The sequence below is a fragment of the Clinocottus analis genome, unplaced genomic scaffold, assembly GCF_023055335.1.
Source record: "Clinocottus analis isolate CAN_PGR_092001 unplaced genomic scaffold, fCliAna1.0.p SCAF_10, whole genome shotgun sequence".
NCBI classification, from domain to species: Eukaryota; Metazoa; Chordata; class Actinopteri; order Perciformes; family Cottidae; genus Clinocottus; species Clinocottus analis.
Genome location: NW_027175821.1, coordinates 19,183,274 through 19,201,365, shown reverse-complemented (window position 1 = coordinate 19,201,365; position 18,092 = coordinate 19,183,274). Strand labels below are relative to the sequence as shown.

The following is an 18,092-nucleotide window of genomic DNA, read 5'->3' as shown; positions in this document are numbered from 1 at the left end:
AGCTTTTTCAGAGGTGAAAAATGATAACTGACACTCAAAGATTGTACATTTTTACAGTGACTTTAACATATTAGTTTAGCGTTGGGATCTAAATGTTCGTTACAGATGTTCATCAATAAAATGTAGATTAATAAAAACAGGTGGAAAAATATTAGAAAAAAAACAATAAAACAAATTAAAAAGCACCTTAAACTTCAGCCTCAGAAACTAAGTTCAACACACAACTTCTTAAAAAATGTTTTACCACAAACATTATAACCTTCAATTATATTAACTATTTATCTATGTTTACATCGTAAAAACAAGCAACTATAATGTAATACAACAGTAGGTACAGTGTGATTATGATACTTTAATATGTTTGACCTCAATGAGAGCCAGACGGTGTCACCTGTTGGAGAGAAGCACCTCCTCAGCCCGGAGCACAGGGCCCGTCAGTGGGTGCAGCGTCACCTCGTCCCCAGACTTCACTCTGAGGTTATTCCTTGCACATTTCTGAAGACCCACTTTTCCACCAGGAAAGGAGACGACCGGCCAACCTGAACACACCTGGAAGGTAGGCAGGTTATTAAAAGAGGATTCAAAGCTGAAAATGTATTTTAAAGGTGGGTAAAAAGTGAAGGCAGATGGCATCCCGAGAAGAGGAACGATTCATCGACTCAAAAGGTCAGATGGACACTAACGGAAAACAGCTTTTCACCTTTCACATGTTAATCAGTGAAGATTTTAAAATAAAAACGCAGCTGTTTTCAACATGTCTGTCATAGAAGCTGGCGAGGAGAGGAAAGAAGAGAGAGGACACCTCTTGTCGTCCCGTAGGACTCGTCAGCAGGACCGGCCTCCCGAGGCAAACGCCGGCTGACTTCATCGAATTGAGGCTCAGCTGGACAAAAGTTGATCTGCAACTTTTAGGTGTTCTGTCGTCGGCTATAAGGGAAATAAATAATACATAAATATATATTATGTGGATTAAAATAAATAATAGCATGTCATTCAGATGTCCTTGAATAAAAGTGAAGTAGTATTTGCTCCTAGGGATCAAGAGTAGAAGCAGTTATGTGGTTAATGTATTGCTTTGTGAATATGTAAAGAATACTTTTAAAGTTGTAGTTTGTCTCAATGGGACTTAGTGTAACTACTTCATTTAAAGTACTGACTGAAAATGCATCTTATTTCCTGATCATACCTTTTGAATGAAAAAATAAACATTTATTTTGATCCACCAGTCAAAACTGATTTCACACAGTGCTCTTTTCATGCAAAAAAAAAAGAACGTAGCACATGAATTGTGTCAATAAATGTGGATGAACACCATCTACAATCCTCACTCAGCACAATCTGCTTCAGCAGAGAGACAACACTCTGAAACGTGCGTCTCGAGGTAACGGTGAGTTACCAGCATCACTGAGAGCAGCTGAAATGATGGCGGATCGTCCACCTTCACCGCCGTACATCTTACCTCCCCTACAACTGTGTCAAAGCCTGTTACACGTTAGTGTTTAAGCGCCAAACACGTACCTTTGTCAATGAAATCGATGACAGTAAACGAGTTACTGTTTAAACTCGTGCACTTTCCTCCCTCGTGACCGGGTGTCTGCAGGTTGGAGGAGTCACTCGAGGTCTCCTTCAATAACAGTGAACTGTCTCCTTCACTCGCTCTTTTAGATTTGCTTTTATTTTTCTTTGACGACATTTTAATAAGTGAAAATCTCCTCCACGTGAAAGCTCAAACATGTGTAAACATGGAGCGGCGTTGTAAACTTCCTGGTTGGAGTTTAGCCCCGCCCCCCTGTTACCGTAAAGCCTCGCGTATTTTACGGCAGGCGGTATCCTTTATTATTTTTGCCTTGATTGCATTTTAAAACCTTCCCATTTTGCTTCAATTAAAATTGGAAATAAAATTGCGAACAAACAATTAAAATAGGGTTTGTTTTAAGTTGTACACATTAACTTCAAGAGCCTGGAAAAAAAAGTTATACAAAATATGGTTGAAAAACATGTATTGTTTATTTGATACCAGTGAGTAGAAATACGTTTATGTATTATTAAAGGGAAAAGCAAACATCAATCAAATGCAGTCTGAAATTCGGCATTAAACCAATATGTCAATGTGCGTGTTTTCATAGTTTTCCACGCTTTAGTCTGGATATCTTGTTAGCTTCTCCGAGCCAGATGACGTCTTGTAGTAAGTCCGCCAACGAACACAACAAACCGTAAAAACATGTCAAAGTTTGAATTTAACCCGTTTAAAAGGGAATAATTGGTAGATTTGTCAGCCGAATTAAAAACCATACCTTAGTGACCATTTAAAAACAACGTGAATACTGGCAATATAAGCGTTTCCGTATTGACTAGCTTAATAGTAAGAAATCTGAATGGGGTTTGGCGCAGCACCGCAAGCGCCTCCTCGTGCTACTTTACATGAGCATTACGGTATTTATGCAACGTCCGGGGCGGATATTTACGTAACCGTACTGTTCTCACGTTGCCGGTTGGAAATTGGACAACCAGTTCCAGCTAAAGTTGCCTTTCAAACGGGTACATATGCTCGCACAGTGACATGGCTGCGTCCGCCTCCGCGTTAAAGCTCTTTCCCTTGGCGAGACTCGGACGGCTTTGCCGCGGGGCGTCGTGTCCCGCGCGCTCAGCCGTCCGAGCGGTCTCGTGCGTCGCAGCTCGTTCTCAACTGCACAAAGTAACGGGCAGCGGCGGCGCCTTGACGGGCAAAGTGGACCGATTCGGTGGCGTGACAGTGGACCTGGCGGACGTCGGGTTGCCGGTGGACATCAGCGAAGACTTGTTCAGCAGATTGCTTCACGGTTGGTGGCCTCAGAGTCTGATATGAGTTTCATGCACGAACTGGAACAGGAGGCTTTGACGCGTGTGCGCGCGAGCGACAGCGGTCAGCTGCCGCGCCGCGCCGCGCGTGCGTTAAAGAAGATGCAGGTGCGTGGATGCTGGCAGGGCAAGCGTGGCCCTAAATGTCTAACTTAGCCAGGTGTCACTGGCTACTTTATACAGTTATTGGATGGAGTTAGCTAAAAACAAATGTTCATTATAGATTTGAGTCATTTAGTCATTTACCCTCTTTTACCAGCAAAGGGAAAGAAGAGAGCATTACCTGAAAATTAAACGTTTTCAAATGTATTATGTCAGAAACTAACTTTTTAAAAATATATATATATATTGAGTAATTTTTTATAATTGTTTAATGTTAAATAATAAACAGTCGAAAAAGTGAAACCGTCTCTACTAGGTTTTTTTGTATGGATTAAAAGTCCGAAACCTTAAAGATATTTAATTTACATCATTAAAAAGGGAACTTTATTATATACTAGCTGAAAGCAAAATACCTTGGCTGTTTAATTCATAGATGATGTATGAATGGTCGATTATCAAAATTGGTGATGTATTTCTAGAGTTTAATTGTTTCAGCACCACATGAGTCCTGCCTGCATTTAGCCTGGGATTCGATCCAGAAACCTTCCACTTTGAGTGATCTGCTTCCTTACCCTTCAGGCTACTTCTGCCAAACTGTCTGTGCTGCTTGTCATCCTTCTCTCCCTCTCTTCTTTCCATTTGCCTTCCAAATCAGGTTAAGCATCAAAACTACAATCTTCAGTTTCCTGTCTGTTTCTGCAGTTTGTTATTTAAAAAAGCAGCAACAGCCTTAATCATACTGTGTGTTAAAGTCTGTCCATCCTGGTGAACCTTTATGTACTCCATAGATTCTCTGGCGCTGTGGAAAGCGGAGGGGAAAGTCGCCGTGTGGCTCCGGGTGCCCATCTCACTGAGCCGCTGTGCCGCCGCCGCCTCCACCCACGGCTTCACCTTCCATCACGCCAAACACGACCACGCCGTGCTGGCCCTCTGGTTGGGAGACGGAGAGAGCCGGCTGCCGGGGTTCGCGACCCACCAAATAGGAGTGGCAGGTAGAGATTTCCCAAAAATGTTTAGCCTGCGTGATTATTCTTGACTTTAGAAGTAGAGGGAGTTTGACACAAAATGATATGACCTGAAAGAAAAAGGTCCATAGCCGCGAGTTTTTCGCAGAGCTTTCTACGACAGCAGATGATGTTTATCACGGATCTGATGAAGACCATGAAATGCAGCTGAACGCACTGGAAATTAGATGTGAATTTAAATTAAGATCATCTTGTCTAACCAAGAATTATTTGTAGTACTCGTCAGCTACTCTGCTGCCTTTTTTGCTGAGGAGGAGGAGGAGGAGGAGGAGGAGGAGGAAGAGGAGGAAGAGGAGGAAGAGGAAGAGGAAGAAGAAGAAGAAGAAGAAGAGGAGGAGGAGGAGGAGGAAGAGGAGGAGGAAACAACCTTAAAGTGTCTCTGATCGTCCAGCAGAGGGCAGCATATTGTCTAAAATGACACACTTCTTAACAGTGGCTGCACTTGAAGCATGTCAGAACATGTCCAGAACATCCTTTAGTTTGGAGGGTTTTTTTGGTTTTCCCCCCCTCCGGTATAAACAATGATGGCCCTGAGGTTAGGAATCTGAAATCTGATGTTTAGTTGATCTGATACTTATTTGGTCGGATCAACGCATTTTATTCATTATATGGGAGTAAAACATGGGCGTAAAACTCCCAGAGGCTCTAAAGCAGTGGTTCTCAAATGAGGGTACGTGAAGCCCTGTGGGTGTAGGTGAGATTTATTTTAGATATAGTTAAAATGAGTATCCATTTAAAAATCCTTTCAAAATTGTTATTTGATGAATATTCAATACAATATAAGTTTAAGTTGATGAGATTGATGAAACTGAATTGTATGTTTTCCATATCAAATCACAACCTGATGGCACGGCGTTGTGTATTACATTTTGTTTTCCAACCAAAAATCACTTGGTTTAAATGTTCACAGGCGGTACGTCAATGAACAAAAGGTTAAAACCAATGCTCTAAAGCAGTTTTTTTCAACCTTTTTAGAGCCACGGCACATTTTCTACAATTAAAAAAAATCCTGCGGGACACCAAAGAAAGTTATAAAATATTACATTGTAGCATAATACAGCATATGTGGATGGTAATTATCGTACAACCTACTCAAATGGAAGAGTATTTCATTACAAGGCCAGGCACTAGTTCAGACGCTCAACAATGGCAAATTATTTGCGTGACGAAATAAAAACGAAAACCACTGCTCCAAAGTATACCTTGCTTTATGGACCACAATTTATCATTTATGGACCTATGTTTCATTGTTCATTTACTAAATAAACCACATTGCTGTATTGAAGAAGACTTGAAACAAGAGATTGAGACTAAAGCCTTGTTTACAATGTTTACTGAGGGAATACATCAAGAGAGAAGGAGAGTCATTTATATAGACTTCTATACAACCAGAGGAGTCGCCCCCTGGTGGTCAGTTGAGAGGATGCAGGTTAACTTGCCAGCATACATACAGTCCACATCTGTCTTGCCGAAGTACGAAGCTAAAATCCTTCAAACTGCACTTGACCTCTGACCTCACAGGAGAGGGTCAAGAAATTCCAAGAAAACAACAAAATGACGTAAATTAATTCCACTTCTGGACAAGAGATAAGTCCCCAGCGGTGGATCTGTGCTCACGCCAGCGGTCATCACTGAGTCTGCAGGAATGAATTTGGGCTCAACAAAGTTGCATCATTAACATGGAAACTTTACTGATTGCATTCTGGACGTGGTCTGGTGATCTGGAGGGACTGTCGATCAGCATCGTGACCTCATGTGGCCCCTGTAATTACTGGCAAAACCAGGAATCAGAAGCCGACATGAAAGATGAACGAGGAGTAGACATCAAACTTTGTTAAGGCTCAGAAACCAGCTGTGACCTCAATCGATTGCCAGATTTATTTATTTTTTTTTACTGGAGAACCCAGGGTTCCCATGTGATGATTGCCTCCGGTCTTTTTGTCTCATAATTAATGTTTTTTTTCTCCTCTGCTGCTCCGTGTGAGCATTTTGTTCCCTACACCGAAGGCTACTTAATGACAGCCTCCGTCAGCAGCAGGCGGGCCTTGGTGGATTGAGGATGACATCACTTTCCACTTGGAAGTCCAAGTCGGGCCTTTTTAAGACGACCCATCCCTCTTTTTACACATCTGTGACATTCATTGAAGGCGGCCCGTCTCCGGTCGGTCAGACGGAGCGACCGGAAAAGAAAGTGGCCCATTTTCCTTCCTCCTTCTCCTCTTCCTCCTCTGGACCTGTCAGCAGCACATAGCTGCCTCTCTTCGTCACTACGTGCTGAAATAATACAATATGTTAATGGTGAAGTGGGACGTCCACATCTTTCACAAGTACCGCTGAGTCACTGGGACTCTGTTACGAGAGTGAAGACGTTAACTGTTCTCAGGCGTTAGTGGATGTTTGGTTCACACTTTAATATCCTGCAACTATTTGCCTATGTAGTCCATATATTTTTGGAAAAACAAGCTAGTTGGTCCATATTCTCTCTAAATGTGACGCTGCCGTTGAAGCGGCTCCAGTCAATTTTCTTCTCACCGTCCCATGAACACCTAAAGGTGAAAGGTGTCACATCTACCCTCCACTAAGCATATTTAGAGGTTTTCAGCTCATTGTTGTTTTGTTATTTCTTTCGGGCCCACAGCTGCTCTGCTTTGGCTCACTTTCTCTATTCTCATCCGTCAAACCGCTCTGATGACCACAAAGCCCGTCGGCCCAGCAAACGGCAGGCCGGTGAACGCATAGCGCCCATCAAGAGCCAATCAGAACGGGCGTAGCCTCTGAAGCCTTCGGATGAGTTCTGATGTCGCCCCACGTAATGTGTTGAAGGATTTTTAGGACCGCACACTTGTCTGTGTGGACTTTATTAATCGTTAACAGCAGCAACATGTGAAGAAAATCTAAAATAAGCGAGGCTTTTTGCTTCCCTGAGCTGCAGGTTGTATGTTGTGTCCATCCTCGCTGTTCCCTTTTGAATTAGACTGCCAACACGTCCTTTTTTATTGTTCTCACAGTAAATACTTCAGTGCAAAATGTGAACCAGCTTGTGTACGGGGGACAGAATATGCAAAATATATGAAATGAGTCTGATCGATTGATTGTTTTGTTTTGGCAGGTGCAGTCGTTGATGAATCGAATGGAAAGGTTATCGTGGTCCAAGACAGAAACAAGGTGAACGTTTCTCTGTACTGTTACAAACTGCTTTTCCTTACGTTAACTTCTAATATATATATTCATCATTGCAATATAGATAGACCATGTTAATTAAATTAAATAATGATGGTAGTTTTATTTTACATGAATGTATTGCGTTAGCTGTAGTCTAGCTCTTTCCTCCAGGAGACAGTGACGTAGAAATAAAGATGACTTTAGGCTATTCCCCAATCTGAAAGCAGCATTTGAAAATAGCCTCTACGAGCACACAGCTGTGATTATTTATATCAGGTACTGCTGACAGCTCGTCACATTTCTCAAAAAGAAAAGTCTTGACGTTATGGCAGCTAGTTGAGCATCTCTTGCGCACTACACACTGATTGCTCCGTACACAGTAAACACAAACAAACAAGTGGAGCCAGTGAAGCTCAGACCAGCTGCAGCTGAAGAGGCGTCTTCAGCTGCAGCTTGATGGCAGCTGATGAAGCGTCGCGCAACATTAGCTGCCATCAAGCAAACACGGGGGTGTTTACACGAGCACGATGTTCTGTGAGTGTGTGTGTGTGTCTGTCCGCCCTCACAGAGCCCCGCTGTGGTGCTGTGAGGCCGACTCACAACTGGGCTCTTTAAAAAAATAATATTTAAATAACAAGATTCCAACCATGATGCCGCAATTTGGAAAAGCAATTATGTGTTGAGATATAAAGTACGAGAGCACAAAGTGTGCTTTTTGTAATTTCTCAAGTAAGAAAACTAACATTCAGGTAGCGGCAGCAGCTCCTGTACTGCAATCAAACATCACATGTTGTCATGTGACCACATGTCATCACTGCTGCTGCTAAAGCTTCAACTGCCCGGCGTTGGGCACACTCCTGTGACACAAGATACACACAGCAGATCTTATGCACACACACGTACACAAGCCCTTCACCACAAGCTGCCATGAAAGACTTACAAAGGTGAAAATAGGATAATGGAAATGAGGAGTTTCTTGACCAAAAAACAGACTAAAATATAATATTGATGAAAGTATTATTGTCTGCATGGAGAAATAGCTTTGTGTGTTATGTTGTTAGTAATTAAATACATTTTTGGGGCTTTGACTCTCGACTGGACAAAACAATTAGTTTAAAGATGAAATAAATGTCTTGCTCCGGGGAGTTGTGAACCCAGAGCTCCACAGATAATGAAAACTAGAGATTGTCTCGCTCAGGGAAGTTTCAGAGTTCAGATGTCTGCTGGGGGGAAAATAATCAGTTTTGATAATGTACTGCAACCCAGAAGCAGGCTTGATCACAACATGGCCTAATGTCAGTCAAACCAAATCTATGTGAAGACATCTGACAAGACGGGACAGTGTGTCATAGTTTCCCCCGACATGTTGTATCTCTACACAATAAGAATGTGAATGCATTAAACTCATGGTGACTGTAAAACCTGACTCAAACATAACACAGAACTGACAGAAGACAAACATGTCTGCCAGCCGGGAGTCTTCTGAGCATATCGTGTGTCTTAGTGGAAGCAGAGGGAAACAGTTAGTGGCCTTAAAGTGTGGCAAGAGTTTTTATCTCTTCCTCCTCCTCCTCTTCCTCCTCCTCCTCCTCCCCATCGAGCTGTTTACTGGAAACGGGCTTTCTACAGTAAGAGTTTGTGCTCTTGGCAGCCGAGTCTCTGGCAGCCTGCGAGCCCAGTTCAGAGCTCACGGAGGGTTACGGACTTCCTGAAAAGAAACCAGGACGCTATCACTCTCACATCAGCCCCAAAGCCGACCGACCGCTCCCCCAGAGGTCTGAAAGGTCGCGTCATTTCCCGCTAGATTAAGCAACAGTTTGTGCATGATTTTGTGTGTTATTATTTTCACATTTAGCTCTGGATTAAACGTTTCTACTCTGGAAAAACCACACAGATTAGAGTTAAACAAAATCCCTTTATTACTTTCTTAACAGCACATTTAGATACGGCATCCAACAGAAATACATGAAAATAAATGCTGTAGTGCATCTGTGTTCCTCACGGAAAGATTTGCCAAACAAAGAAAATATATAGACGATGAAATGTCATTTCTTGAGAAAAAGAAAAAGCACTGCATACAAAATTCTTTAACTAACTACACAAATATATACACAACACTGACATCATAACTTAACCAGCAGCATACTATTATTAAATATCGAGTGGTGAAACAGTTTTTTGGAAACATTAAACATCTGCCTGTGTTATAGTTCATACAAAGGATCCTTTTCAACACATCATCTACTACTTGCTGTGATTTTCTTCAAAAAGAAAAACAAACACACAAAAAGAGTTAGACTTTAAGACCATGTCGATGATTTAAAGGACTTGCAGGAAACAAGTGACTTTAAAACTCAACGACACTGATTTCATGATTAGAAACAAGACTAGAATGAACATTTCTTTGAAGTATAAATGTCAATACAACTCTAAGATACGTTTTTACAGCAGTGCCATCTATCACAGCGGATGTTGAACGTTAACTTCATCCCTCGTCTTTCAGACAAAGAATGCTTGGAAGTTCCCCGGAGGCTTGTCGGATCCAGGAGAAAATATTGGTGAGTGTGGAGCTCAACGGACTAATACAGAACGATCTAGTGTGATGATACAGTCATTTGAACTCTACACAACGTAAGGCACACAATATATAGACACTAAGATAGCTTCTCCAGACGCACCTCTTTTTTTCTTTATTTTAACATTTAAAAGCAGCTTTAATATTATTATCATGCCCTTCTCCCCCCAAACAAAAGCAGCGTCAAATGTTTGTTTTACCACAAAAACAAAAAAAAAGATATATATTCATCCGTCAAGGTGACTAACAAGATCTTTTTTTAAACATATTTTCGTTAATGAATCTCCTCTCAGGTGTCACGGCGGTCCGTGAAGTCTTCGAGGAGACGGGCATCCGCTCTGAGTTCCGGTCCCTGCTCAGCATCCGGCAGCAGCACAACCACCCCGGCGCCTTCGGCATGTCGGACATGTACATCATCTGCCGCCTCGGCCCGCTCAGCTACGACATCGACTTCTGCACGCAGGAGTGCGTGCGCTGCGAGTGGCTGGACCTCGCCGAGCTGGCGAAGACCGACCAGACGACGCCCATCACGTCGCGCGTGGCCCGGCTGCTGCTGCGCGGCCTGGAGCGCGGCTTCGGGGAGATCGACCTCCCCGTGGAGGAGCTTCCAGCCGTGTATTCGGGGATGTTTTACCAGCTGTACCACAGGCAGATGAAGTGCTAGCGAGCTATGTTGGCGTGGGGCCGTCAGTATCGCTCATATTTAAAGTGTATTTATGGCTGGAGTTAAGTTTGTAGTGTGTTGTTTTTAACACAAGCTGTGACCTCTGAAGAAATGTGGTGGAAAAGTACCAGGAAACAAAAGATACACCACTGTGGCGCCTGCAACAGAGTTTGATACGGTTCATTTAACACTCTTTTTGGCGGCCATGTTGGAAGTCCACATCTGTTGGACAGCGTTGGCTACCAAGCAGATTTCTTTAAATTATTTGTTTTAAAGGGAGTGTTCTTCATTCTGCTGTATTGTTAAACAGGGAACGGGCTGACCGTGTACTGGAGAGTGTAGTTGCAATATTCATATTGGCTGACAGGTCAGAGAATGAGAAAATCACCTTTTTTTAATTTATTTTTTAAGTTAACTGCCTTTTATGGCGTTTTTATCTCGTACTAATAAATAAAAAGTGTTGCTCCGGTGCCATGCAACGTGAATTTTCAAATCAAAAAACAAGCTCAGGTAATCTGTTGAGTGACCTCTAAGTGTGCCGGGTAGTGTCAAATAATTAGAAATATAGATATTTAAGTCGTGCTTTTGGGTTTTGATTTTAGTGTGCTTGGTTTTTCCTCATTGAAAGATATCACAATATTCTAAAATGAGTTACGTAGCTGATGTCTAAAGTTATGATATGCCTCTAGCAGCTAAAACATCCAACAGCTGGACGGTGGGAAGGGGGAGCGTTGTCACAAGGTTGCTGCTTTAAACCCCTCGGCCAGAGAGGGAAGGCCTGCGTGGGTCACATGAACACTGCCGCACTTGAGCAAGGCACCAGTAAAAAAAAAAAAAAAAAGGCCTGGTTTCACTGGGAAGCGGCCGCGGTGTGAGCGGGTGCCACTGAGTGGAAGTAAAAGCTGAGCAAGAAACGCGTTCGGGAGGAAACAGTCGGAAAGCATCACAGCTATTTTTGGGCAACGTCGATGCAACACTTTGTCTTCATTGCCGTCACATCTTCTTCTTCTCCGTCGCCTCTCGGTCAGACTAGCACTTGGCGGACATGGGAAGAAAAAGAATGGCCTTTTGACCCGGTCCCGTTTTGCTTCCCGACTTGTACTGGCCGGTCCGCTTCAGCGCCACGTACATGCTCGGGTACTTCCTGGAGCGGTAGGTGTTGTAGTTGTTGCTCTCCAGCCGCTCGAGGAAGTAGCATTCGTCTGTTGCCCGTCTCTGGAGTTAAAGACAGAGGGAGAGTTAGTGTTCAGTGTGCTGGATTTACTTCTGCTGGATGTCTGGGAGGGGTCAGCGGGTCCAAACAGGAAAGGGGGGATTAAATGTTGAGCCTTTTGCTTTCTGGACAGAGACCTGCTCTCCCGACGAGAGGCACTTACTTTGCAAAGGAAATGTCAGAAAACTGTAAAAAGTACTTTTTAATACTTCAACGGAAGGAAAGTGGAGGTTGTTTCGTCTGCACGGTTTAATATGAATGAGACTGTGTTTCTTTCCAACCTGCTTATAATCCTCTCTGCTCGTGAACGTCAGTGGACTTCCACGTTGTTTTATTGTGTTTGGATGACATTTGATTGAATTTGTGTAATATATGTTATTGGAAAGGGAGAAAATGTGTAATAATGACAATTTATGACATTAAATGTGCGCATAAAAAAACATCCAGAGCTCAATGCCACTTTTTATTATTTTGAAGGAGACTGTTGGTTTAAAATAGTTTCAGCTCTGTGTCTAACACACATACAGTAAAGACATTTATTTTTTACAAAGGAAGCAATGCGTGACGAGGGAGGTTATTACTCCTCTACTCGGTGTTTGTCTTCAGCATTAAACATTAAACCTGGAGGTGAACCGTCCAACACGAGGCTTTTGTTTTACTTCCTGTATTGACTTGACCGGGACTGCACAGCGACAGATGCCTGAACCATTGATCACCCAAGCCAGTACGAGCCTCAACATGGCTGGTAAAGATATGAACATATGTATAAAGTCCAATTACTGAGTTGAAAGCAAAAAAAATAAAAAGGCGCCAAAAGCTGACATTTTGTATTTTTCCATCTGGAACGTTGTTTTGTCAAAAGGTTTAAGGTGGAATAGATGTTGAAAATAAGTCCAATCTTGTACAGCAGAACAAATCACTGTACCAAATGATGTAGTAGTGGTCACTTATATTATAAAATATCTAATATATGACTTCTGCTTCGAGATAAAAATGCAAAACCAAGTCTTGGTGCTTAATTAGACGGGAATGTGTTATTTCTTTGGCAACAAATGTTAATCTTTTTCCCTCTTTTTTTTCCTCACTCCATATGCCTAATTAGAGGAGCGTTAGTATCTTGTGTTTTATTTTCATGACTTCCTAAACACAAGTCGGAGCAGAGCCTTTTGGGTGGTGCCGGCTGCGGCTTCCTTATTAGAGAGGAAGCGCTTCTCGCCAATTACATGGACTGTGGACGAGCTTTCACGACCACCAAACCACATCGCTTCACACGTCCACTGCCCAGCTGGCGTCGGCCCCTTCCCAACTTGGACTGCGTGTTTCTTGAGCTAATCAGATGATAAATGAGCGACTAAAAGCAGCAGACAGACGTTTTATGCAAAAGTTCAATGAGAAAGTTCTTCTTCCTCTAACATCACGTGTCAAGTCTCTCCATCACTTTTGTTTTCAGAATCGTCTCACAACTTTGACTTTAAACTGTTTTATCAACCAATCCATCATTGGATGCAACTCCTTGAATATCTTTTGTCTCTCAGACTGACTACTGTACTGCTCAGTCCTCCACCTTCCCATCACCCATGACAGGTGAGCCTTGGAGAATTAAATGGGAATTTGAATATCGCTTCTTGTTGTTTTGGTTTTGCAGAGACAAAAAGACCAAAGTCTGGTCAGAGCTAGCTGCAGAGATACTGCACTGTTTGTGTGTCTTTCTGAATCTCACACGTCTGCAGCTTGACCTTGGCCTCTTGCAATGTTGTGGCAAACCTTTTTTAAATTTATTTTTTTATTCTGAGCGCTGACTATGACAAATGTATCAACTTAATTATTTCCCCGCATGGGAGGGTTTCTTGTCGGCTGGCTGGTAAATATTTGGGTTTCCAAAGCGCGGCGGCCTCAATGCTGCTTGTGAGAAAAGACAGAAGACATCCAGTGAGCGCTGGTACGCACAAATGATGCTTAATGATTTTTATGGCGTCGGGAGTGATCTCAAAAAACACTTTGCAGAACATAAACACTTTAAACGTTTGTCAGAAAGACGGTGCTCTGGCTTACTCACCACTCCGAACAGCCGTCCGTCTCTGTTCATGGCCAGATAGCGATTAGCACAGACTCCTTTGATGACCACCTCCCCCACTGAGGTCGCCTGAAGCTGAAGCTTTACTGAAGGAAATAAAGGTTCAATGTGACAGTGAACAACATTAACAAAACACAGATGAGTGGTAGTCTGCTCGTGGCATGTTTAGTGCTGTGTTGCGTACATCAACATGCTAGCTACACTGAATCCCATTGATCTCTTTAATGAGTTATGCTTCTTTCAGAGGTATCATCTTTCAACTCCCCTTTCGCACAACAACCTTCCAGCAACCCAGGAAACTGATCACAGTGAGGATGGTTTGTGCTTTTCAATATCAAATCTACGACAGTTCCTGCTAGAGGACATGTAATGTTGTGTATAGCGGAGGGAAGACTGCGGATTAGCTTGCTAGCACCAAACAGAAAGAGAAAACTTCTTCCACAGCAAACAAACCAAGAACAAACAAAACAAGAATCCGAGATCATGATTTATTAATACTTAAAGTAAAGAGACCTGTAAGGGGCCTAGGGCTTGTTGAAGCTAATGTGTTAGCAAATCAATGGTCACACAAAGCTCCATGTGTTTGTTTGACATTCACTCTCGGTCTTGGTCTCCACTAACTCCTGAGAACAATATCTGGCTCTTCAGCTGCCCGGCTGCTAACGTCTGTGGTTTGGTGCTGGGCAGGTAGCGTGCAGTGGGTCCATCACAGCTCGCTCACTACAAACAGTTGCCTGCTGCTGCAGCACCGATGGGTGACTCAAACACTAAATTTGTCGTAAAATTGCAGAGAATAGTGAGTTAAAAGGAGCCTTATATGCATCCTCAAAGTGCAGACTTGGTGGGAAATATTGATTCATGTGGCTTAGATTTTGCTTACAGATCATGCATTTTGGTTATTTCCTTTTTATTATTACTCTGGGGACTGCATAAACAGACCCTATATTTCTGCAGTCGGTGAATGAAACACCATCAACGAGCTAACTGCTTGCCACCAAACCAAACAGTAGCATTACAGTGTGGCTGAGCCAGAGCACACAGTACCTGTTGGCCTCTACGCAGATGCACCAAAATCACCTCCACGTTCTCTTTCAAGAGGCGTCACTGCTCGCCAACAGAGCATACTTTGCATGAAACCAAAACCACCCAAAAGGAAGCAGGGGCCGCCGTAAGGTAAATAAGGTGATCTGTATCAGACGAATCCACATTGAGACTCCAGATAGACGAGCATCTGTCGACAGTTAAGACGGCTGCCTGGGGAATTCATGTCACAGATCTTCTACTCTGAAAACAAATTTAAATATGCAATAGATCCGATCGTGCATTGAGGTCTTCTGGCTACTGGTCATATTGTGTCCACATGTCTCTGTACCATGTGGTCCTTTCTGTAATTGCCCTTATGGCAACAATTTGTGGCAACGTATGGCACACACAGGCACAGCCCCCCATTTGCATGTGCGCTAATGCAGATGGGGTGCTCTAGTTTATCACGTGTAGCCTTTGTAACCTCCCATGCCAGAGCTTTGCAAGGACAGTGTTACTTGTTGCTTTAAGGGTAAATTACAGAAAGGATCAGTCCCCTCCCTTTGTGGATCCTTGGGCAACATTGGGCAACATTTCTCACGAACGTTTCCAAGACTAACTGGCAGGTATGATACGTTAAAGTCCGAAAAGTTGGCGGGCCAATCTCAACCTTGACAAAAGGACCATTGATGACACATTAACTGTGAGAAAACATTATGCGGAAAAGCTAAATGATTAATACCGGTTCCTGTTCAGTGACTCATTGTGGATATTTTTTTTTTGACAATAACAAACTAATCGTTCACATCAACAAGGTGACTCTATGTTTGTTTCACAAATAAGTCTGACTGAAGGTAATTAAATTATCCTAAAAATAGCTCCTCTCGCCTTGACCGGCTTCCATATCAGGCTTTAGTTTGGACACACCTGCTTGAAATATCACACTGCATCTTGGACAGTACACATGTTTTTCCTCTGAAACCCCCAATTCCTTTACGTCCTCCTTCCTCCTCCTCCTCCCCCTTACTGATGCAACTGTAGACACACACTACGAAGCAATCAGTAGCGCAGGGGCACCGAGGGGTATCCCAGTTCAAAGGCCAAAAGAGCGCGGTAAAGTTGCCGACTTAACGGAGAACACAAGAGAAGTGTTTCCTCAAACACTGGCAGGGATCTCTTCATTGGGGATTTTTAACTCCATGTTTGGTTGTGACGTGAAACCTTGCTCACTAAAAACATCCCACACACTCTGTCAAAGTCCCCGTTGATTATGAAACGTTTGCTTTTCTTAAACTGCAGTTGTTAGACTTTCCAGAAGTAACGGCCTGCACGCATTCCCGTGTTTACAATGTGGAGGATGAACCTCGGTGAGCTGGAAAACTCACATCGCTCCTCCATGATGTTGTTTTTGCTTCACTCTCACTTCCCTGTTTCATGTTAGAAAGAAGAAGGGAAAAAAAGGAGAAAGAGAGCATAAAGAAGCTTTGTGTGCTGTGCAAAGCAGAAGACTGGAAGTACTTACTGTGGGGGTCGCTCTTCTCCCGGATTCCATCAACACCCCCGTCGGTCCTTATCCTCAGGAAGAAGCCCCCGTTTTTACAGTACAGCCTTTTAGGGTCCTTGAAGCCCCCGGGAGGGAAGCTGCCGCTGCCTCCGTCTTCAGGTGTTGAGGGAAGTGTTGTGATTTCTCCCGTGGCCATATCCTCCTCTTTCCCCGCTTCCCGGGCGACTGCTTCGTCTCCTTCTGGAGCGGTGCAGGAGCCCCACCGTGGCCTCCCACCGACTGCTGCTGCTGCCTGTTCCCTCCTCCACACAAACCGGTCCTGGTTCACCCCAGAGGTCACTTCTCCTCCACACACTCTCTCAGGGCAGCAAGTGCCCTTTGACTCCTGAGGGTTCGGAGGCAGAAGGACTCCTAAATGCCAGTTAAACGTCTCAATCTACCATCAGTAGCTGCTCGTACGTTGGTTTTCTGTCGGCTTTGCCAGCGTACTCTGAGCCCGCCGAGAGCATGCGGATTCCCCCGCGCTTCCTCTCCTCTTGCAAATGAAGTGTTTAAATCAGGGCAGCTGGCTTAGATCTGTGTGGAAGGCTTTCCCCTTTGGGCCTCAGTTCGCATGCGCTCTAGGAGCACCAACACACACACACACACACACACACACACACACACGCCCACTAATGCTCACAGCTTTAACCAACCAACCCGGCAGAAGTTGAGGAGGTACAAGGAGGGGGACGTGGACTCAGTGAGACCCTTCAGAGCGCCAAGAGCAGCGGCGGGCATGTGAGCCGAGAACCAGCGTTTCCATTCATACGGTCCTGATTTAAAAGAGCAAGAAAAGAGAGATGTAAAAAAACAACAGCGCTTTTCAGAAGTAAAAAAACAATGATGTGAGACTTGAGATGAAAAGCCTGCATCATGAATGAGTGGAGGATCAGTGTCGGGACTTATTCGTGCAGGATTTAGTTTTTTATTTTTAGCAGGCCGTCCATTTGCCAACAACAAATAAAAAGGCAGTCACTGGTCTGGGCTTCTGGGTAAAATTGACCGCATCTGAAACTCGTGCTGGACTCATAGAAAGTCAGCTGTGCTCTCGGTTGACGTCATGTTGGTGGCCCCCCCACACACACACCATCCTCACCCACACCCGCTCGAAACCGGTCAGTGAAACATCTGACATCCGGCCAGGCCGAATGAGTGACTAAGACCGGAGACTTGCAGTAGTAAGACTTGTGGTCCAACAGGAAGGGTTCAGATGGCTTATTAGGATAACATCCTGAGAATGTATTCCCTGGAACTGTGTCAATGTAGAAACCAAAGACACAGGGAGGTATATCTATTATTTACAGTACAATTAAAATGCAGTAATTATCCTTATCAAGGGGAAATATATATATCTTAAAAAGCACCCTTTTCATTCACAGACCTTTCCCTCAGACGTTCCCTGAACGCTTCTGTCCGCTTTAGGACATTTTATTGAAAAACCAAAACTTTAGCGGAGCAATTTTTGCCACCAAATATCATGCTAGGAATTCCCCTTTTCAATAAAAAAGCGAGACTAGATGCCAGATAATATTACAGTCAACACAAATATACATGAATATCTGTTATGTCAGTGTTTTCTTTCACACTGTAGGATCATTTTCAATCACTGCATCATTTCCACATTACTGATTATTCACAACGTCCATAATGTATGTTTACTCAAATGTAAGAACAAGTAGGGGACCGCTCACCTGTTGATGCTCATTTGGGGCTTTTGACCACATGCAAACGCTCCACGAGGTGCACCCCACCGCTCAGCAGCACTCATGCGCTTGTTGCAGAGAACCCTGAAACGGATCAAACAAAACCATCATCAACGGATTGATCACGCACCGTGAATTGTCAGATCCAAAAGGGGAAAAGGGGACAC

At 43.6% G+C, this 18,092-nt stretch overlaps 3 protein-coding genes across 4 annotated transcripts in view; 1 reads left to right on the top strand and 2 right to left on the bottom strand.

Annotated features, from left to right (window-relative positions):
* afg2a (AFG2 AAA ATPase homolog A) overlaps positions 1-1,740 on the bottom strand; it is a 97,280-nt gene extending 95,540 nt beyond the window's left edge. For both annotated transcript variants that reach the window (XM_068583783.1, XM_068583791.1), the window contains exons 1-3: positions 1,519-1,740; positions 803-927; positions 392-549 (exon numbers count right to left, since the gene is read on the bottom strand). In XM_068583783.1, the coding sequence (XP_068439884.1) occupies positions 392-549; positions 803-927; positions 1,519-1,693 (458 nt within the window). In that variant the 5' untranslated portion in view covers positions 1,694-1,740. The remainder of the gene's footprint in view (positions 1-391; positions 550-802; positions 928-1,518) is intronic.
* Positions 1,741-2,497: 757 nt separating this feature from the next.
* nudt6 (nudix (nucleoside diphosphate linked moiety X)-type motif 6) lies at positions 2,498-12,354 on the top strand. The gene is made up of 5 exons (XM_068594276.1): positions 2,498-2,819; positions 3,729-3,932; positions 7,075-7,130; positions 9,631-9,685; positions 9,996-12,354. Exons 1-5 carry the CDS (start codon positions 2,561-2,563, stop codon positions 10,364-10,366), a joined length of 945 nt encoding a protein of 314 aa, XP_068450377.1. The 5' UTR covers positions 2,498-2,560; the 3' UTR covers positions 10,367-12,354.
* Positions 9,023-16,884, bottom strand: fgf2 (fibroblast growth factor 2). Its single transcript, XM_068594288.1, has 3 exons — positions 16,199-16,884; positions 13,636-13,739; positions 9,023-11,581 (listed from the first exon to the last, which is right to left on the bottom strand). Exons 1-3 carry the CDS (start codon positions 16,374-16,376, stop codon positions 11,396-11,398), a joined length of 468 nt encoding a protein of 155 aa, XP_068450389.1. The 5' UTR covers positions 16,377-16,884; the 3' UTR covers positions 9,023-11,395.
* Between the last annotated feature and the right edge of the window lie 1,208 nt (positions 16,885-18,092).

Excerpts from the sequence above, each read along its gene's own strand:
- nudt6 (XM_068594276.1), top strand. The coding sequence starts at position 2,561 with ATGGCTGCGTCCGCCTCCGCGTTAAAGCTCTTTCCCTTGGCGAGACTC. Across the intron at positions 3,933-7,074 it reads CCACCAAATAGGAGTGGCAG|GTGCAGTCGTTGATGAATCG; the intron begins GTAGAGATTTCC and ends TTGTTTTGGCAG. Across the intron at positions 7,131-9,630 it reads TGGTCCAAGACAGAAACAAG|ACAAAGAATGCTTGGAAGTT; the intron begins GTGAACGTTTCT and ends CTCGTCTTTCAG.
- fgf2 (XM_068594288.1), bottom strand. The coding sequence starts at position 16,376 with ATGGCCACGGGAGAAATCACAACACTTCCCTCAACACCTGAAGACGGA. Across the intron at positions 13,740-16,198 it reads GGAGAAGAGCGACCCCCACA|TAAAGCTTCAGCTTCAGGCG; the intron begins GTAAGTACTTCC and ends TATTTCCTTCAG. Across the intron at positions 11,582-13,635 it reads ACGGACGGCTGTTCGGAGTG|AGACGGGCAACAGACGAATG; the intron begins GTGAGTAAGCCA and ends CTTTAACTCCAG.